Here is an 18,479-nt window from a genome sequence, read left to right on the forward strand (position 1 = left end):
CAGCTTCGCCCAGTGATGCAGATGAATAATGCAGACAGGTCGAGTAAAAGAAGCCAAACCTAACAGCACACATGGTATGATTCCATTTCTACGATGTTCGAGAACAGGCAAAACCAATCTGTGAGGACGGAAGTCATCGTTACCTGTGGGTGAGGCGTGGAGGTGGGAGGGGCGTGAGGAGCTTCTGAGCTCCTGGAAACGTCCTATATCTTGATCAGGGAGGTAACTACATGGGTTTACATACATGTACAAAGTCATTGACTTGTTGGATGAGGGCACTTCACTATATGTATGATATATTTTTTAAAGATTTTATTTATTTTAGAGAGAGGGGAAGGGAGGGAGAAAGAGGAGAGAAACATCAAGGTGTGGTTGCCCCTCACACACCCCCTACTGGGGACCTGGCCCTCAACTCAGGCATGTGCCCTGACCGGGAATCGAACTAGTGACCCTTTGGTTTGCAGGCTGGCACTCAATCCAATGAGCCACGCCAGCCAGGGCTGTGGAGGATGTTTTTTAAATTGATTGATTTAGAGAGAGAGGAAGGGGGAGAGAGAGAGAGAGATCGATTTTTTCCACTTATTTATGCATCCATTGATTGATTCTTATATGTGCCCTGACTGGGGATTGAACCCACAACCTTGACATATTGGGATGATGCTCTAACCAACTGAGCTACCTGGCCGGGGCTACCATACAGGGCTATCTGTATGTTAAACTTTAATTTAGTCAACAACCTAAATAAAAACCAAAGTTATGCAGTCAATAGAGGAAAAGCTAGGGGTAAATGTTCATATATCTGATAAGGGTTTGGTAGCCAGAATATATTTTAAAAACTCATAAGATCCAACAACAACGACAAAATCCATTAATCCAGTTAAAAATGGACAAAGGACTAGAACAAACACTTGTCAAAAAAATACATATAAATGCCCAACAAGCACATAAAAAGGTGTTTATTGCTCATTAAGGAAAATGATTGGTTTAAGGAAATGCAAATCAAATACAATGAGATGCCGCTTCACACTCTCTAGGATGTCTTTCATTCTGAAAATGGAAAATAATAAGTGTCGGCAAGAATGTGGAGAAATTCGAAGCTTCATGCACACTGGTAGAAACATAAATGGCACAACCACTTTGTGAAACAGTCTGCCAGTTCCTCACAAGGTTAAATAGAGTTTCCAGACGACCCAAGATAAATGGACACCCATGTGCACGCGAAAACTCGGATGCAAATACCCATGGAGCACTATTCATAATAGCCAAATGTCCATCAACTTATGAATAAATAAGGAAGGTGGGGATGGCTGGGGTGCGGGGGGAAGTGGGGGGGAAAGCAGAAAACTGTACTTGCACAACAATAAAATTTTAAAAATAAATAAACTTATGAATAAATAAATGGTGGTATAGCCATACAATAGAATATTATTCAGCCATAAAAGGGATATGATACCACTTACGATATGGATGAAACTGGAAGACATAGGCTAAGTGAAAGAAACCAGATGCTAAAGGTGACATCCTGTAGGATCCCACTGATGTGCGATGCCCAGACCAGGCAAAGCTGTAGAGACAGAAGGCCAATGCGTGGCCACCAGAGGATGGGGAGGAGGAGGGAGGTGGGAGAGATTAATTAAAGGGTATGGGGTGTTTTCCCGGGATGATGAAAAAAGTTTTGAGACTACATAGAAGTGGCGGTTGCACAACACTGTGTATGCACAGAAGTCCATTGAAGTGTACGCTTTAAAAAGGTTAATTGTATGTTAGGTAGCTTGCCCCTCAATTTTAAAAATAAATAAAGTTTAATTTAAAAGTGAATGGAAACTGAAAAACAAACATCACCGCCAAGGCCCTGAGGGCACTGACAGAACCTGCTGGATTCGAAGCACACTCCTCCGTGGCCTCCTTTCTCCCCACTGCAGCCCCAAGAGATGGGGCTTCTCGGGGGAAAGTGACTGAGCCCAGCTCACAGGGCTGCCAAGAGACAGCCCGGTCTCTCAGACCTCCGGGCACCCAAACTGCCCCAATCAGTGCCCCCTGGGATTCTCCCCTGGCTGGGAGCTGGTGAGGTCAGGAGCCAGGAACGTTTCTGCAGCCACGAGGCGGGAGTCAGTGACTGAGGAGCTTGGAATGTGCTGTTTCTGAAAGACCTTCTTGTGGCTCCACCGACGGTTAGAGCAGGAAGGGACTTTCAAAGCCATGTAATCACACACGCGCACACACACTTGAGACCGAAGCCCCTGCTCAGTCACTGCCCCCAGGCTGTTCGGGGAGCAGGCAGGGTATTGTTTCTGGAGCGGGCAGATGGATATAGTCAAGGCTGACCTGACTCAGATCTTGCATGTGCCACTGCCTGGCCCCCTGTGTCACCCTGTCCAGCTTGGACTCAGCCAAGGAGTCCAGATACCAGTCCGTGTGTGTGTGCGCTTGTGCGGCATGAGCGCCTTTACCATAGGCTCAGACCCCCGAGGGCTCTCAGCCCTGGGGCTTTGTATTAACATGTGTGTTTATTTTGGATATTTGTCAAGTTCTTACTACATGCTGTGCTAAACATGGGATATTTTGTTATTTCTAGTCTCCAGCAATTCTGAGATGTAAGTACCCTTATGTCTCCATTTCACAGATGAGCAAGAGAGATTGTCTGCCTCATCAAGGTCATATAGCGGGCGAGGAGCAGAATTCAAACTCAGAACCCAGACTTGTCTGATTCCAACACACGTGTGCTTTTCCATGGGTCAAGCTGCCTCAAAAAATCTCTTTCTTTCTCACCGCCCCCCCCCCATATTGTTCACTGTAAACTGCTGTTGGTTTCTTTTTAGAGAAAGATAACACTGAGGACAAGGGCAAGGGAGCGACACCAGGCTGGTAATCACCTTTTGGGTGCGTGGCAACTTATATCTTACAAAGCACTTTCACATTTGTGATCTCATCTGATCCCACAGCAGCCCCATGAGGTCAGCAGGAGGCTCAATTATTCCCATAGGGGCTGGCACTCAGAGGGAAGTTCACCACCCAGGGTCACAGAGACAGAAAATGGTAGCTCTGGGACTGGAAGCCCAGGGCCAAGCTGGCCTTCTGGTTCTAAGTCCTGCATGTACCCACAGTCCCCTCCCTGCCCTCTGTCCCCAAGGAAGGCAACCTAGGTGTTCCCACCTCTCTGAAATCTTCCTCCCCTGAGGACAAAACTGGAGCTTACCCCACGGAGGTACCAGTGGAAAGCGCGAGAGCCCAGCTTTCTCTCTCTGAAGCTGTGTGACTTTGGAAGCTCAGTTTCCTCAGTAGAATGGGAAGAAGCAGAGAAGAAATTTTGGGGTGGTCCCCTCAGCCCTGACATTCGCAGGTATAAAAAGGTGTCTGGGCTTGGAGCTGCCCCAGCTCTGATCTGGCAGCCTGCTTCAGCCATTCTCTCAGTGATCTTAGGCACTTCATTTCAACACTTCAGAGCCTCAGTTTTCCCATCTGTAAAATGGGATGGTGATTTTACCTGCCAGGTAAAACCTACCTTCCAGGGTTGTTGGCCTTTGGTTATTGACATTTGACCCTGGCCTCATGGTCACACTGACCTTTGACATAATCTTCAAATAAGGCTGATGACCACACAGCCCTGGAAGAGCACAGACAATATTTAAAGAAGGTGTTTTCTGGCCACAGGACACCTGGGTCCCACTGCAGGCTCTCACTGCTTAGAGGGGCTCTGAATTAGAACTTGTTTTAGCTCCTGAAATTATCCTGTGAGTAGCACAATTATTTTGCACTGGACTTGTAATTCAAAACATTAACTTGTTCACTGTGTTTAAAATATACAAGCATTTTTGTAACTCTGGTTCGTCATTTAGTTACTTTTTATTATACTTGAATCCTAAAACAATACCAGTGGAAGGGCTCCACGCCACGACATGCAGCCTTGGATGGTAGTAGTACGTTCCTGGCATGAAATAAGCACCCAGTTAATAATAATAGTAGTAGTAGTAGTAGTAATATCAATCATATTTATAATGCACTTTACAGTTTTCAAACCCTTTCACATTCTTTATTCCAACTTCTACGCGCAGTAGGGTAGCTATATACGTATTTCGTCCCATTTTACAAATAAAGAAACTGAGGCCAGACCGGGCCTTGTGGGGACTGCGGGCGCAAGCCCGGGAGTGGGGCCCGTCTCTGACTGCGCAAGCTGGCTGAGCGGGGCGGGGCCGGCTCCCGGCAGCTCTCAGGTGCGAGTAATCCGCCGGGGAATCCTCGGTCCCACCTAGGCGCGGCGAGGAAATTGCACCATGTATGGGCAGCTACGTCACAGAGGGCGGGCCCGCCGCTTGGGCTAGGGGACGCCAAATCCTCCTCTTTCCCAGCCAAAAGGCGGCTACGGGACCGTAAGTGGCGTTGAACAGTTCGGTGTGGACAAGCAAAAGGTGGCGCGTCGGGAGAGGCGGAGCGCGAGGAGTCCCGCGCCGCTGCGCCACGCCCCCACCCCCTAGTTGAAGTGGTTCAGCCCGAGAACTTTTCATTCATAAAAAGAAAAGACTACGCGAGGAGCGGGTGAGTCAGAACCCAAGCCGCCGACGCTGACCCCATAGAGCAGCCAGCCCAGGGCATGTTCCGAGATTTCGGGGAACCCGGACCCAGCTCCGGGGCCAGCGGTGCGTACGGCGGCCCGGGGCAGCCCCCGGCGACAGGCCAGCAGGTGAGAAGGAGCCTTCACCCGGGGTCCTCGGGGGAAACAGCGCCAGGGATGCTGCGGTTCGCTCTGACACGCGCTGGGACTGGGGCTGAGAGCAGGAGTAGGGACCTGGTATAGGTGCCGTGGCCGCGGGTCCTGCCCACTCTCCGCGGGCCGGGGACACCTTCCCCCACAGCCCAGGGAAACGCGCGCGGGGGTAGATGTAACCAAAATTTGCGAATGTCCCCTCTCTCGCTCGTCCCTTTCCCCCTCGCTGTCTGTTATCTGTCCCTCCGTCTTTCTTTCCTCCTGTCCTTCCTTATTTCCTCCTGTCCACTGCTAATTTCTTTGTCCATCTGCGTTAGGACGGGGCCCGGGCACCTGCGTTAGTCCTGGCCCTGACAGGATCACAGGGTCTGATTCATCTCGGACTAAATTCCCGGGATGGGATTCGGGATCTGGACCCAGACGTCCAACACAGGAAGGAGGCTAGATCCATCCGCAGGCTAGCCCCAACAGACCGGGAATCTCGGCACTGTCTGTGGTCGTCTGTGTATCTGTGCATTTGCCTGTCCCTCTCTACCCCGTCGCCAAGTCCATATCCCCTTCTGTGTGCAGTGAAATCTGGTGGACTCCAGAGACTGGTTCTTGACCCCTTTACAGGTTGGGGCCAATCAGGACGGAATGTGCGGGAACGTGCGTGGGGTCATGCAGCGGGCAACTCCTGCTCCCCCGACTCTTGGCGCCCACTGGCGGTTGGGGGGACCCCGGAGGTTGCAGGTGCCCATTTCCTGTCGAGGGGCCACGAGCACGTGTCACTAGGGGAGGGAAGGAGCGGCGTCCGTTCCGCCGAGTCACGGCGGCCGAGTCACGGTGGCTGACTCACCCGGGGTGCCCCTCCCTTCCTGGCCCCGAGCGGCCCGGGCCTGGGCAACCTCGGGAGCAGGAGGTACCGCCGGCGGTGCCTCGAGCCCGGAACTGGGGTCACTGGGCCACTGGGCCCCCAGCGCTGGGCCAGGGACACCGCTGCACGGACTTGCCTGGGCTTGAACCGCCTCTTACCGGAGGACTGGGCGTACACACCCAGAGCCCAGCCCCAGGGCTTGAACCCAAATCTCCCTGAACACTGAACCCCCATTTCAACCCATTCCTCTAATTTCTGACTGAAAGAGAATAGTGGCAGGTAATACCTGGAGCTCTAACTGTATAACCAGGCATCCCGCTGGGCGGGTTTCTCCGTATTTACCGTATATCACAGAATCTAAGACCCCATTGATTTGAAAACCCACAATTATTTCACCATTATTTTGTGCCACTAAATTTTTTAAATTTTTTAAAATTATCATCGCTTCTTGGCCTTTTGGGCAATATCAAGTGTAGAGATCTGTTCTTTTCAGTTTAACATCTGATACATCCCCTACCTGAGGACCACAGATAAATGGATTTTTGGAGCAGGAGATGGAATAGGGGCTTGCTCCGCCTACACCGTGCATTGACCCAACACTGCAGTACCTCCGGGAAAGGTGCACCCCCCAGGGACCAAAAAAAAAAAAAAAAAAAGAACCAACCCCAAAACAAATTAAACTGATTTCAGAGCTACTACAGGGTACTTCTTAGCATCGATGAAATGCCACAATCCTCACCTATGACAATATTAAAAACGAGGAAACTGACGCACATTGAGGTTAAATAGTGTGCCCAAAGTCACAGCCAATAAGTAGCCAGAGCTGAGATTAGAACTGGAACAGCTTGAACCCAGAGCCCTGGCTCTTGTCCTCCACAGCCCTTACCAGGCTTTGTCACACACATGCTCTCACCTGGTTCTCACAGCCACTCCCTTGGAGTTGGGAGCTCTAGCAAATGGGACCCCGGTGGGTGCAGGAGTGGGAAAGAGCTGAGTGGCCTGGGACCAAGTCCCGCTTCCCACTTACTGGCTGTACGTCTAAGGACAACTGTTTTCCTGTCTGCAAATGAAGATACTGTTGTGCAAATTATATGAGTCAATATTTGTAAAGTGGTTGGGACAGTGCCTGGAATTCATATTTTATAAGTACTAGCTCCGATGGGGAAATGAAGGTACAGAGAGATTATGTGACCTGCCTAAAGCCACACAGCTCAGGAACAGGGAATTGTTACTCAGTCTCTCTAACTGCCAAGCTGTGCTCTTGCTCTTTCTGGTGTCTCAGCATCTGTCTTGAGGGTGGATATTAGTGTGGCTTCTGTCCACTGGAAGCCCCTCAATTAACGCATACACCCCTGACCTTCCATTTCTTATCCCTCAGAAGTTCCACCTCGTGCCAAGCATCAATGCACTGAGTAGCAGCCAGGAGACACAGTGGATGGTTCAGCCCCACTTCCTGGGACCTAGCAGCTACCCAAGACCTCTGGCCTATCCCCAGTACAGCCACCCACAGCCCCGACCAGGAGTCATCCGGGCCCTGGGGCCACCTCCAGGTGTGCGTCGCCGGCCCTGTGAACAGGTGAGGAGCAGAGGCTTTGCATGGTTCTGATGCCCACAGGGGTGCGGAGGTGCAGAGGGTAGCTCTTGCCCCAAAGGAGAACACAGGCTTAGAAGGAGAGAGAAGGTAGCACCACTAGTGACTATTGGCCAAGGTGGAAAGTGAGAGGAGCCTCTAGGAAGACCCAGAGGACAAAGAGGTCACTTCTGGATCAGGGAATGCTTCCTGGAGGTGGAGGCATATAAGCCTAGAAAGATGGGTAAGATTTGCATAGATAGAGTTGAAGAAAAGGACCTTCGAGGTAGAGGGGATGGTAGGAACAAAATGGAGGTGGAGCCCTGGCCAGGTAGTTCAGTTGGTCAGAGCATCTACTCAATATGCCAAGGTTGTGGGTTCAATCCCCAGTCAGGGTAGATAAAAGAAGCAACCAAAGAATGCATAAATAAGTGGGACAACAAATCGATGTTTCTCTCCTTTCTTTCTTTCTTTCTTTCTTTCTTTCTTTCTTTCTTTCTTTCTTTCTTTCTTTCTTTCTTTCTTTCTTTTCTCTCTTTCTCTCTTTCTTTCTTCCTTTCTCTAAAATCAATAAATTAAAAAAAAAAGAATGTCAGTAGAGGTGAGAACATGTAAGGTACATATGGAAAGGTGCACGGACAGTAGAGGGTATCCACCTGTGGACATGAATAAGAGGGTGAGTTTAGCTATGTCTGTGTGGCTGGGAAAGAACAGAAAGAAGGTTCCCTTTAGGGGCTCTCTGAGTCTCAGTTTCCCTATCTCACTTAAAACCTCACAAACACCCTCTGGGGAATGTACTCTGGTTTTCCCCATATTACAGCCAAGGAAATGAAGGCCCAGAGAGGTAAAGTCACTTGCCCAAGATCACACAAGTATTGAGTAATGAGACAGGTCTGCCCAATTCTAAAGTTAGATTCTAACCAGCAAGCACACTGTCGCACTCAGAGCTAAGAGAAGGCTTGAAGAAGAGAGCTGGGAACGTTTGCCTCCCCAACCGGGGTTCCTACCCACACACTGCTAATAATGTCCCTTCCAAAATAAATAAGAGATAGTCTTTAAGGGAGTGGCACCTCTTTCCTCTCCCTGGAGCATTAAAAAAAAAAAAAAGATTTTATCTTTTATTTTTAGAGAGAGGGAAGGAAGAGAAACATTGGTGTGTGAGAGATACATCCATTGGCCCGCAATTCAGGCATGTGCCCTGACGGGGAATTGAACCCCAACCTTTAGCTACTCAATCTACTGAGCTACACCAGCAAGGGCAACCCTGGAGCATATGCGTATATGAGACAGTAGTGGGTGAGGTTTGCACATTAAACATGTTGTTCTAACAGCTGGGTAGAGGATGGGGAGGGAGGTTGGGATCCTACAAAAGATGTGCTATTGGCTGGGGAAGATGCGCCAGGGGAGGCTTTCCTGACTGGCCTTTGTGACCACCTGTAAGAGGAGTACGGCGTGAGGCAGGCTTTGGGCTTTCTTCCTGACCCCTGCCCTGAGGGCACTTTGGTCCTGGGCACTCAGACTGGGGCTGTGAGCCGTGAGTGGGGTCCTTCAGGGGGAAGATGGTCTCCATCAGCTGGCCTTTCATTCAACGTTGAATAGAGTGAGTGGATTTTAACTTCTGCTCTAGGACCATAAACAAGTTATTCACCTTCCCTGGGTTTCAGGTCTTTACATGGAAAGTCGTGTTAAGAATCTAAGAAAAGCACCCTGGCCTGTGTGCCTCACTTGGCTGAGTGTTGCTCGGCAAATACAAAGGTTGCCGTTTTGGTCAGGGCACATGCCTGGGTTGCAGGCCAGGTCTCTGGTTGGGGACGTGCGAGAGGCAACTGATTGATGTTTCTCCCCCTCTCTTTTAAAAGATTAAAGTTTAGAAAAAGAATCTAAGAAAAGCACTTTGCTGACACACAGATTTCCAATAAATAATAATTTAGCAGCGCTCAGCCCCTCCTAGTGCTTACAGCCCCAGGAAAAAAGGAGACTTGGTTATAAAGAGATTGAAAAGAATAGGGGTCCCTCCAAAAAGAGTGGCTGGCTCCCAAAGGCTTCAAAGAGGAAAAGCTACCGGTACTTGAGGCTGGAGAATGAGAGAAGGCTTCCTCCAGGCGGAGGCATCTTAGTTGAGTCCTGGGAGATGAAGAGGGTTAAGCCCTGTGCATCCCAGGAGGGGCATCGTAGTGGTCAAAAGCCGGGTTGCGAGGAAGAAATCTGACTAGTGAAAATTTGCTGAAGTTCGGGGGACCCGTCGGTGCGCGGTGGTCCTGAAAGTGCAGGAGGAGGGTGCCCCCCCCCCCCCGCTGCCATGCCCTCCACCAGGGTCCTACCACTGGGCAACCGCACTAGGGGAATGCTTGGCAGCCAGTGGCCCAGGATACACCTCACTGGTCCCTCTATCCCCCAGATCAGCCCAGAGGAGGAGGAGCGCCGTCGAGTGAGGCGCGAGCGGAACAAGCTGGCCGCGGCCAAGTGCAGGAACCGGAGGAAGGAACTGACCGACTTCCTGCAAGCGGTGAGCACTGGTCGGTGTGGAGGGTGCCTGGGGGGCCCCAGGGTACACCGAAGGGGCAGTCCTTCGAGGGAAGGACGGGTAGAAAGTACTCGGACCAACAGCCGACCAAAGCTAAAGCTTCCACGGACAATCTCCTAAAACGCTCCGGGCCTTGATTGGAGTCCTGCACATTTTCTCCCAAGGCCTCATGGGAATTGTAGTCCAGATTTGCTAAGACTCCCCCACTCACCCCACTTCTAACCGCCCAATCACCACCACCATTTGGATGGCTACGCAGTATTCCAACCTCAGCTTCTTGACTCCTGACCTTCTCCCTACAGGAGACCGACAAACTGGAGGACGAGAAATCAGGGCTGCAGCGAGAGATTGAGGAGCTGCAGAAGCAGAAGGAGCGGCTGGAGCTGGTGCTCGAAGCCCACCGTCCCATCTGCAAAATCCCAGAAGGAGCCAAGGAGAGCGACACTGGCGACACTGGCGGCACAGGCGGTATCAGCAGCGCACCAGCCCCTGTGCCTTGTATCTCCCTTTCCCCCGGGCCTGTGCTTGAACCCGAAGCATTGCACACTCCTACGCTCGTGACCACACCCTCTCTGACTCCTTTCACCCCCAGTCTGGTCTTCACCTACCCTAGCACCCCTGAGCCCTGTGCCTCAGCCCATCGCAGGAGCAGCAGCAGCAGTGGGGACCCGTCCTCAGACCCCCTCGGCTCCCCTACCCTCCTGGCATTATGAGGCACTCTGGTCCCTCTCCCTGCAGGTGCCACCCTAGCCAATATCTCCCCACCCATTGGTCCAGCTGGCCTGGGCCATATTCCATGCTCAACCCCTGCAGGTTCTTCTCCATCCTACCAGATGAGACTGAGCCTGTTTTGCTTCCTGGTGGAGCCAGCTTGGGGCCACCAAAACTGCCCACTCGAGGCGTTTCTCTAGAGCAGGCCTCTCTAGCACAATTTCCTTTAAATCAGAGACAAAATATTTCCCATTTGTGCAAGAAAACTCCAGGCAGCCCCGAATGACTTTGTAGATCCCTACAGGTTTTCTGGAGCCCTAACCCCCTCCAGACCTCCCCTAAGTCTTCATCACCTTCTTCCTGTGATCCACCCAACCCTACCCCTTGACAGGTGATACACCAGCCTAGAACACTAACTCACCCAGCCCCACTGCCAGCAGCACCAGGTGACTGAACCAGGGCATTCTGTCGGCCCCTCCAGAAATGGCACAGCTGGAGAAGGTGCCAGAGACTTCTGTGATGAGCTGAGCTGCAGCCTGGGCTCTGAGAAGACTTTAGCTCCAGGGTAACTAAGCCTCCACCACAAAGGCAGCTGCTATTTATTTTCCTAAAGAGAGTATTTTTATACAAATCTGCCAAAATGAAATAAAAGGCTTGAAGCTCCAGCCTCATTACATCGGCTCCAGAGGTTAAAGGGAGAACATTTGGATCCAGAAGTCCTGGGCTCAAGTCTCAGCTCCACGGACCCACTGCATGACCTTGGACAAACTACTTGATATTCCTGGGCCTCCACTGACTTATCTGACAAACGAAGCTACATCTGCTCTGCCTCATCGCCAGGATTGAGAGGAAGAGTGCTGTGGGATACCAGCCAAGAGGATTATCCTCCTCCTCCTGGTGGGAACCCAGCTTGCTCCTGCGTGTACCACAGGAGGGCGCTGTTATCGCTGTTAGGCCCCTTCCAGCCTAAGAGGAGGCAGCTGAGTGGCTTCTAGGCCCCCAACACCTGCTTCCTGCCCCATTGTCTTGGACAGGAAGGAGCCGGGAAGGGAGCTGGAGCCACTTCAGGGGCCGGATCACCGCCTGTACTGGTGCCTGCTGGCGGGGCGGGGTGGGGGTGGGGGTCGTAGCCAGCGGCTTTCCAAGGCCCCATATCCCTCCCCAGGCTCGAGGTAATGGGGGAGGATCAGACACTTTAGTTCTGTAGCCCCTCCAGAGGGGCATGATACCCCGTCTCAATGTCCCCGCCCTTGTCCTAACGCCGGCGAGTCCCAAACACACGCTGCCCATGGGGTCTGCTTCCGTCCCAGTTTATTAGCCGCCACCCAGCCCCCTGCGAGACCCTCTGCTCCAGCTTTCAGTCCCGTCTTGCCCCGCCAGCGAGAGCAAGGGGCCCTCCTCAGTGCCAAGGTGTCTTAAGTCCATGCCAGCGGCCCCTCGTGCGCAGCCGGGCGGCTTCCAGGTCCCGAGGTCCACCGCAACCGCGGTGCTCGAGGGGCCATCCGGGCGGGCGTCGGCGCCAAGGAAGCTGCGCCCTCAGTCATCTGGGGAGCAAGCCAGGGGCAACTGATCAGGACTACCCACGCTGCCGGTGCTGGAGCTTCCATCGCCCAGGTCGCGAGGCCCGCAGGGGGGCAAGGTGAGCTCGGGGGTCGGCCCGGTGCCTGAGCCCCCCACGCCACCGGGACTGCTGCGGGGGCCCCACTCCTCACCCAGCGCCAGGCAGAGCTCTTTAAGCGCTAGGTTCTCCCGCAGCAGCTCTTCCTGGCGGCCCTCCAGCTCGGCCAGCTTCTGCCAACAACCGCCCAGGTCCTCACGCACAGCCCGGGATGCTTGGGTCCCGAAGAGCTGCCACTGGCGCGCAGCGCGCCGCCCGCGCTGGCGCTCTGAGTCCAGGAAGCAGCAGAGGTCACGCAGCTCCCGATTCTCGGCCTGCAGGCGCCGGTTGAGCTGCTTGAGCTCACGGATTTCGCCTAGGTGACCCTGCAGCTGTCGATTCACCTCCTGCATGAGGCGGCCGCGCTGCACCAGAGCCGCCAGGCGCGCCGCCTCCTCCCGCCGCAGGCGCCGCACCAGCTCCTCCTTGCCCAGCGCCGCCATCTCCTCGTCCGTCAGCTCCTCCAGGCCGCCTGCCTCGGCCTCCATGACTGTTCAGGTCTCTGGAGCATCGCCTGCCCGCCACCGCGGTCCAGGTGCCCCACGTCGAGCCCTGCGCGGCTCAGGCTCAGGATCCGGCTCCGCCCGCAGCAGGCTGTGGCCGGCTAGGCTAGCGTAGGCTGCAGCAGCCGCTCGCGGGTGGGCACGCGGCAGGACGCGCGCCAGGGCGGGGCCACATTACGTTAAGGAAGGACAGCCAATCCAGGGAAGCCTCCACAGAAAGGGGCGGGGCCTCAGCGTGGTGGGAGCAGATTCCCAACCACTCCACACGGCCGCGTCCCGGATATTTGGGGTTAGTGGGTCCCTCCACCCGAGCCTGTCACCCCGAAACCAGGAGCTTCGTACCTCCCAATCCTTAAGTTCGAGCCTAGGTCTCTTGGCTCCTTCTCAGAACCAAGACTCAGGTGTCTGCCCGGGAACTCTCCCGCTCACCGCCCTCCACCCCAGACAGAACTCAGACCTATCGCCTTAACATCCTTCCTAGTCTAGCTCGACCTCGAGAAAGAGTCTCGGCTCGCTAAGCATCGCTCCCCACTCCAAAAGTCCTGGCTCACCATCAGCCTACCCTCTCTTTCACGGGGCGTTTTCTTTCCCCCGGCGGGAGGGACATACAAGGGATTCGTTTGTTCAATAAAGCTTTATTGTGTGTAAGATCCACGCAGAAATAAACTTGATCAAGATTCTTATCCTGTCCTCAAAGAAGTCTTAATGTAGTCAGGGAAGACAAGGTGAATTAAACAAGAAGCAAATGGAAGAGGGACAAACAGTCTGAGTGAACCCCCCCGAAAAAGTTTTCCTTAAAAGAGATGATGTCTGAAGGCCCCCGAAAATGCATAGGGCTTTGTCAAAGTAATGAGACTGCTAATTCTCATTACGAGCGCCAGGGACAGGAAACAGCATGGTGAAAGACGCTGGGGCCTGAACGAACGGTGAAAGTAGCTTGATTTCTTTTTAAAAGGCAAGTTCGTGGAGAAAGTGGTAAGAGAGGGAGGAAACAAAGGTAGTCGGAAGCCAGATTCTTAAGAGCTTTCAATGCTAGGCGCATTTTCACAGGCCAGGAAGGATTTTAATCAGGGGTGTAACATTTTAAAATATGTTTTAAAAACGATTGTTCAGGCTGCTCTGTGTGGGGTGGACAATGAGGGGGCGGGTAGGCTGGGAGATTAGTAAGAACACTGTGACACCGGGCGACTAGAGCTATGCAGAAGGGCTGCGCCGGGCAGTGTTAGTGGGGGTGGGGAGGACAAAAGAGATACTAGAAATATTCAGGAGGTAAATCAGCAGAACTGAATGTGGAGAGAGAGGAGTCTGAGAGAAAGCCCAGGTTTCTAAAAGGAGAACTTGGTGGGTCTTGGGGCTGTCACTGAGATAGGAACGCAGGAAAGAAATAGAGTGGGGAGACAGACAGGTCTGTTTAGCTTTGTGGGGCTTGTGGGGAGGCAGCGTGAAAAGAAACACGCACAGATAGGCGGCCCTCCTGGTGTGGACTTCCAGGCGGAGCTCTGAGCTGCAGAATAAGAGAGATCATTAGTTAGTGGTGGGGCAGGGAGGGTGGAGGGTGCTAAAAGCATGGGAACAAGTGCCCCAGCCCAGGAGAGATGCTCATTTGCAGGAAGGATTGAGGGGTTCCCAGCCTTTGGAAGTCGGCTGCACGCCTTTATTGTGCAGAAAATATTTAGGATTGAGCCCTGTGAAACCCCTAAATTTAGGATACAGGCCAAAGTAGAGAGACCCGGAAAAGAGAAAGTGGGGTGAGGGGAACAGGAGGAAGTGACCGGGAAGGATTCCGGGATGGGGGAGACTGGCCGGGCCGGGATACCGGGTAGGTGTGGAGACAGAGGAGCCTGGGATTCCCCTTCCTGCAGAAAGGGGGAGCTACTCCACCGCCTCTGCCTCTTTCCTCGCAGCTCCTGCCCCACCCTCTCTGTCCCGGAAGTGGTCCTTCTGTGGCTCCCGGTGCCGGGCACGGAATCTCGTCGCTCCCGGAAGTGGCCCGGCGGCTTTGTGCCCGGCCCGGGCTGTTATTGCTCCGGCTGGGACGCCGCGACTGCTCCCAGCCGGGCGTAGCCATGACCAACGAGCTGGACATCTTCGTAGGGAACACGACCCTCATTGATGAGGACGTGTATCGCCTCTGGCTGGATGGTTACTCGGGTCTGTGGGGGGACCGTCTGGGGGAGGCCGTCAGGCCGAGCGGTTGTTTTGGATGGGTGAAGGAGCGGAGCCTGGACTTGGGCATCTCATAGGGAAGCGGGCAGAAGGAATAAGGGATGTATGGAGATAGGGGCTGGAATACCTGGAGGGGCTTTGAGGTCGGAGGGGCGAAGCCTGATGCTAGCGCCTGCTCCCCAGTGAGTGACGCGGTGGCTCTGAGGGTGCGCTCGGGAATCCTGGAGCAGACGGGCGCCACGGCAGCGGTGCTGCAGAGTGACACTATGGACCACTATCGAACTTTCCACATGCTCGAGCGCCTGTTACACGCACCGCCCAAGCTGCTGCACCAGCTCATCTTCCAGATCCCACCCTCCCGACAGGCGCTTCTCATCGAGAGGTGGGATGCCAACCACTCTGACCATATACCCATTTTGCAGGCTGAAACTGAGGCCCAGGGAGGGACAGGACCTCCCCAGGCCATGAGAAAGTTGAGAGCACAAGGGGCCAAACGCCCCCCCCCCCTTTCCCCTCCTTTATGGAAAGTCAGTGGTGTCCTCTGCCTCCACACAGGTACTATGCCTTTGATGAGGCCTTTGTGCGAGAGGTCCTGGGCAAGAAGCTATCCAAGGGCACCAAGAAAGACCTGGATGACATCAGCACCAAAACAGGCATTACTCTTAAGAGCTGCCGAAGACAGGTGGGCACTGCAGTCCCCTCTCCTCACCAACACAGCATTTCATGTATAGTCCACCCTTTCACTCCACCCCATTGGCCACTGCCCACCTCTGTTGTGGCAGCAGCTTTGTACCCCGCCTCTTCTCCCTGGTGTGCCCCTTCCAAGCCATCCTCTACTCGGCAGCCAGGGTGACCTTACAGAACCCCAGGTCTGACCATAGCTCTCTCGTGTGTAAACTTGCAGTGGCTCCCACTCCCTCCTGGAAAAGCCACACTCTTTGGCCTCGCTGTTCACACTCTCCTTTGATTTGGTCCTGCCAGCCTCTCCAGGCTTACATTTCCCCAGTGTCCGGCTTTGTTTCGCTCATGCTGCCCCATCCTGGAGGGTCCTGTTCTTTACCATATCTACTTGAAATCCAAGTCAGGGTCAGATGTCACCTTCACAAGACTTTCTGGTGGTGCCGGTGAGAAGTAACCCTTCTGGACCTTTCACGTCTTTTCTCTGTGTCTCCTGTGAGCTCCCTGCATACAGCTTAGCATTTACTCGCTTTTTTACTTTCTGGGCCTTAGCCAGGAGGGTCAGTTCCAGCACAAGCTTGTGAAGAACTGGAGAGCTCGATGCTAAAGTAGGAATGAGTAAATGTTTGTCTGAGGCAAGGTGGCAAAAGCTGGGGGATGTTTGTTGAATTGATAATTTCCTGAAGTAATAGCAGATGCTGTAGCAGCATCTGTTGGCTGGATAGGGAGATAGGTGAGGGATGGTGTTCAGTAAAGTTTATTGGGTGAGCGACCTCTGACCAGTCCTCCCTCCCCTAACTGCCTGCAGTTTGACAACTTTAAACGAGTCTTCAAGGTGGTGGAGGAAATGCGGGGCTCCTTGGTGGATAACATCCAGCAACACTTCCTCCTTTCCGATCGGTTGGCCAGGTGAGGCACCAGGAGAGGAGCCATCCATCTCCCCCATCCTGCACACTCCCTTGGACTCCAAGGCTGGTCTGTCTTCCCCACCCCCACCCACCTGACCACCTGGCTATGTTGGGGGAATGGTTATCTCACTCCAGGCCTGCAGTTTGGATCAGACTGGCCTGGGTTCAGATCTAACCCAGGATTTCCCAACTGGGCTGTTGTAAGGTGCCACATATAAAGCATGCGTGGCATAGCCCCCGGGGCTCAGGAAGAGGTAACGGTTACTATTGTGGTCTTCTGCTATATCCCTTCGGGGACCTGGGTTGAAACCTCTTTTCATGGATGAGGAGGCCCAGAGAAAGGTGACTTGAAACACGTCACGCAGTGAGTTAGGGCAGGGAGCGGCCGGAGCTCAGTTGCCCAGCAGACGCTGCAGGTGGAAGCCGCTCACTAAGAAGGGACTTCCAGCCGTGACAGGTCTGCTCTCCCCTCCCTGCAGGGACTATGCAGCCATCGTCTTTTTTGCCAACAACCGCTTTGAGACGGGGAAGAAAAAACTGCAGTACCTGAGCTTCGGTGACTTTGCCTTCTGTGCGGAGCTCATGATCCAGAACTGGACACTTGGAGCCGTCGGTGAGGCCCCCACTGACCCAGGTGCCCGGACATCTCCCCGCCCCTCAGGGCCTGCTACCCCCCCACACACACTTTCTCCTGCAGGCCCCCAGTTCCCAGCATTCTTTGTCCTTCAGGGCCCCTCCCCAGCTGCCTCTGTTCAGAGTCCAGTATCCCCACACTCCCCTTGTCTGCAAAGAGCCCACTATTTCTCCATGGCCTGGCAAGGCATCCTACCTCTCTGACACTCTGGCTTCTCTTTTGTTTCATGGGGGTGCTATGTGGTGGGTGAGGAAAGCTTGGGTGTCACAGGAGGGCATTGTGTCCCTCTCCCCCCCAACTCCCTCCATGGGCCTCACTCAGACTCCCAGGTGGATGACATGGACGTGGACTTAGACAAGGAGTTTCTGCAGGACTTGAAGGAGCTCAAGGTGCTGGTGGCTGACAAGGACCTTCTGGACCTGCATAAGAGGTGACTCTGAGGAGGGGGATCAATGGAGTGGGGCCTGAAGTGGAGGCCCAGGCAGCTCTAGGTTTGACCCTGTCTCCCTGCAGCCTGGTGTGCACTGCCCTCCGGGGAAAGCTTGGAGTCTTCTCTGAGATGGAAGCCAATTTCAAGGTCTGTGGTCCAAGCCAGCTTATCCCTTGGGCATCTTCAGCCTCCAGTTCACTGTCCCACCAGGCAACCCTGCTATGCCCTAGATTGACCAGCAGGGGGCGCAGCTGCTCCCTCTGCCCACCTGTAATGGGGGAGCAGCTCCTAAACATTGCCGAGTTATTTGATTGTGGGAGGTGGATAGATTTGGGGAGGGACTCTGGAGGGACCCTCCCCCAGCCTCTGGGACAGAAGGCAGACCTCCCAGGCTCCCTGCCCCACAGAACCTCTCCCGTGGGCTGGTGAATGTGGCCGCCAAGCTGATCCACAATAAGGACGTCAGAGATCTGTTTGTGGACCTCGTGGAGAAGGTGAGCTCTCCTGCCCACTGCCTGCTCCTCTCCAACCTGGCCTGTCTGCGAGCTGTACCGTACTAGCTGTTCCCTCGGACCCACAGTTCGTGGAGCCCTGCCGATCTGACCACTGGCCACTGAACGATGTGCGGCTCTTCTTGAATCAGTATTCAGCATCAGCCCACTCCCTGGAAGGCTTCCGGTGAGAGACCCCCCCCAGCCAGCCTCCTACCGGGCCTGGCCCTCCGGCAGACTCAGGGCTCCCTGGTTCGCCACCCTGGGCCTGGAAGGCTCTGTGGACTAGAGCCCTGGCTCCATCTCCTAGAAGCTGTGACTCGACCTTGGGCAGGTTCCTTATCCCTCCATGTCTCACTTTCCTCACATTTGAACTGGGGATGCTAATGGAAAGGATCCCAAGAACACTGTGAGGACTAAAGAGGGAAGGTCACTTAGAGCAGCATTCTGGCATGGCGGCTTGCGGTAAACCTCAGCCATCACTGTTGTCATTGCAGGCACCAGGCCCTCTGGGACCGCTACATGGGCACCCTCCAGGGCTGCCTCCTGCGCCTCTATCATGACTAAGGCCCCCTCCCACCACCCTACCCACACTGCCAATAAAGTTGCCATGACTTTGGAGGAGCCTGCGCATGGGTCCACACAGGGG

The 18,479-nt window shown here is 53.9% G+C and overlaps 3 protein-coding genes and 1 non-coding gene across 6 annotated transcripts; 3 read left to right on the forward strand and 1 right to left on the reverse strand.

Annotated features, from left to right (window-relative positions):
• The first annotated feature begins 4,377 nt into the window (after positions 1–4,377).
• On the forward strand, positions 4,378–11,612 carry FOSL1 (FOS like 1, AP-1 transcription factor subunit). 2 transcript variants are annotated; one of them, XM_024574401.3, is made up of 4 exons: positions 4,378–4,678; positions 6,937–7,134; positions 9,527–9,634; positions 9,955–11,612. In XM_024574401.3, the coding sequence occupies exons 1-4, from the start codon at positions 4,589–4,591 to the stop codon at positions 10,363–10,365; spliced, it is 807 nt and encodes a 268-aa protein (XP_024430169.1). In that variant the 5' UTR covers positions 4,378–4,588; the 3' UTR covers positions 10,366–11,612. The 2 variants fall into 2 exon arrangements, with proteins under 2 accessions (XP_024430169.1, XP_045039194.1); XM_045183259.2 differs by having other exon boundaries at positions 4,378–4,533.
• On the forward strand, positions 5,999–6,188 carry LOC112317464 (U2 spliceosomal RNA). Its single transcript, XR_002976098.2, has one exon. It is a non-coding gene; the product is annotated as a U2 spliceosomal RNA (small nuclear RNA).
• A 45-nt stretch (positions 11,613–11,657) lies between the features above and the next one.
• CCDC85B (coiled-coil domain containing 85B) lies at positions 11,658–12,686 on the reverse strand. Its single transcript, XM_024574213.4, has one exon. It carries the CDS (start codon positions 12,506–12,508, stop codon positions 11,900–11,902), a length of 609 nt encoding a protein of 202 aa, XP_024429981.2. The 5' UTR covers positions 12,509–12,686; the 3' UTR covers positions 11,658–11,899.
• A 1,780-nt stretch (positions 12,687–14,466) lies between these two features.
• On the forward strand, positions 14,467–18,451 carry FIBP (FGF1 intracellular binding protein). 2 transcript variants are annotated; one of them, XM_053924391.2, is made up of 10 exons: positions 14,467–14,674; positions 14,873–15,071; positions 15,245–15,371; positions 16,176–16,276; positions 16,755–16,909; positions 17,231–17,339; positions 17,423–17,486; positions 17,747–17,833; positions 17,920–18,017; positions 18,328–18,451. In XM_053924391.2, exons 1-10 carry the CDS (start codon positions 14,590–14,592, stop codon positions 18,395–18,397), a joined length of 1,095 nt encoding a protein of 364 aa, XP_053780366.1. In that variant the 5' UTR covers positions 14,467–14,589; the 3' UTR covers positions 18,398–18,451. The 2 variants fall into 2 exon arrangements, with proteins under 2 accessions (XP_053780366.1, XP_053780367.1); XM_053924392.2 differs by having other exon boundaries at positions 14,470–14,674; positions 16,755–16,888.
• Positions 18,452–18,479: the final 28 nt, after the last annotated feature.

The sequence above is a fragment of the Desmodus rotundus genome, chromosome 5, assembly GCF_022682495.2.
Source record: "Desmodus rotundus isolate HL8 chromosome 5, HLdesRot8A.1, whole genome shotgun sequence".
NCBI classification, from domain to species: Eukaryota; Metazoa; Chordata; class Mammalia; order Chiroptera; family Phyllostomidae; genus Desmodus; species Desmodus rotundus.

Bases quoted from the DNA above. Each gene is read 5' to 3' on its own strand.
- FOSL1 (XM_024574401.3), top strand. From the start codon at position 4,589: ATGTTCCGAGATTTCGGGGAACCCGGACCCAGCTCCGGGGCCAGCGGT. The intron at 4,679-6,936 runs GTGAGAAGGAGC...CTTATCCCTCAG, and splicing joins CCCCGGCGACAGGCCAGCAG to AAGTTCCACCTCGTGCCAAG. The intron at 7,135-9,526 runs GTGAGGAGCAGA...TCTATCCCCCAG, and splicing joins GTCGCCGGCCCTGTGAACAG to ATCAGCCCAGAGGAGGAGGA.
- CCDC85B (XM_024574213.4), bottom strand. From the start codon at position 12,508: ATGGAGGCCGAGGCAGGCGGCCTGGAGGAGCTGACGGACGAGGAGATG.
- FIBP (XM_053924391.2), top strand. From the start codon at position 14,590: ATGACCAACGAGCTGGACATCTTCGTAGGGAACACGACCCTCATTGAT. The intron at 17,340-17,422 runs GTGACTCTGAGG...GTCTCCCTGCAG, and splicing joins CTTCTGGACCTGCATAAGAG to CCTGGTGTGCACTGCCCTCC. The intron at 17,834-17,919 runs GTGAGCTCTCCT...TCGGACCCACAG, and splicing joins TTGTGGACCTCGTGGAGAAG to TTCGTGGAGCCCTGCCGATC.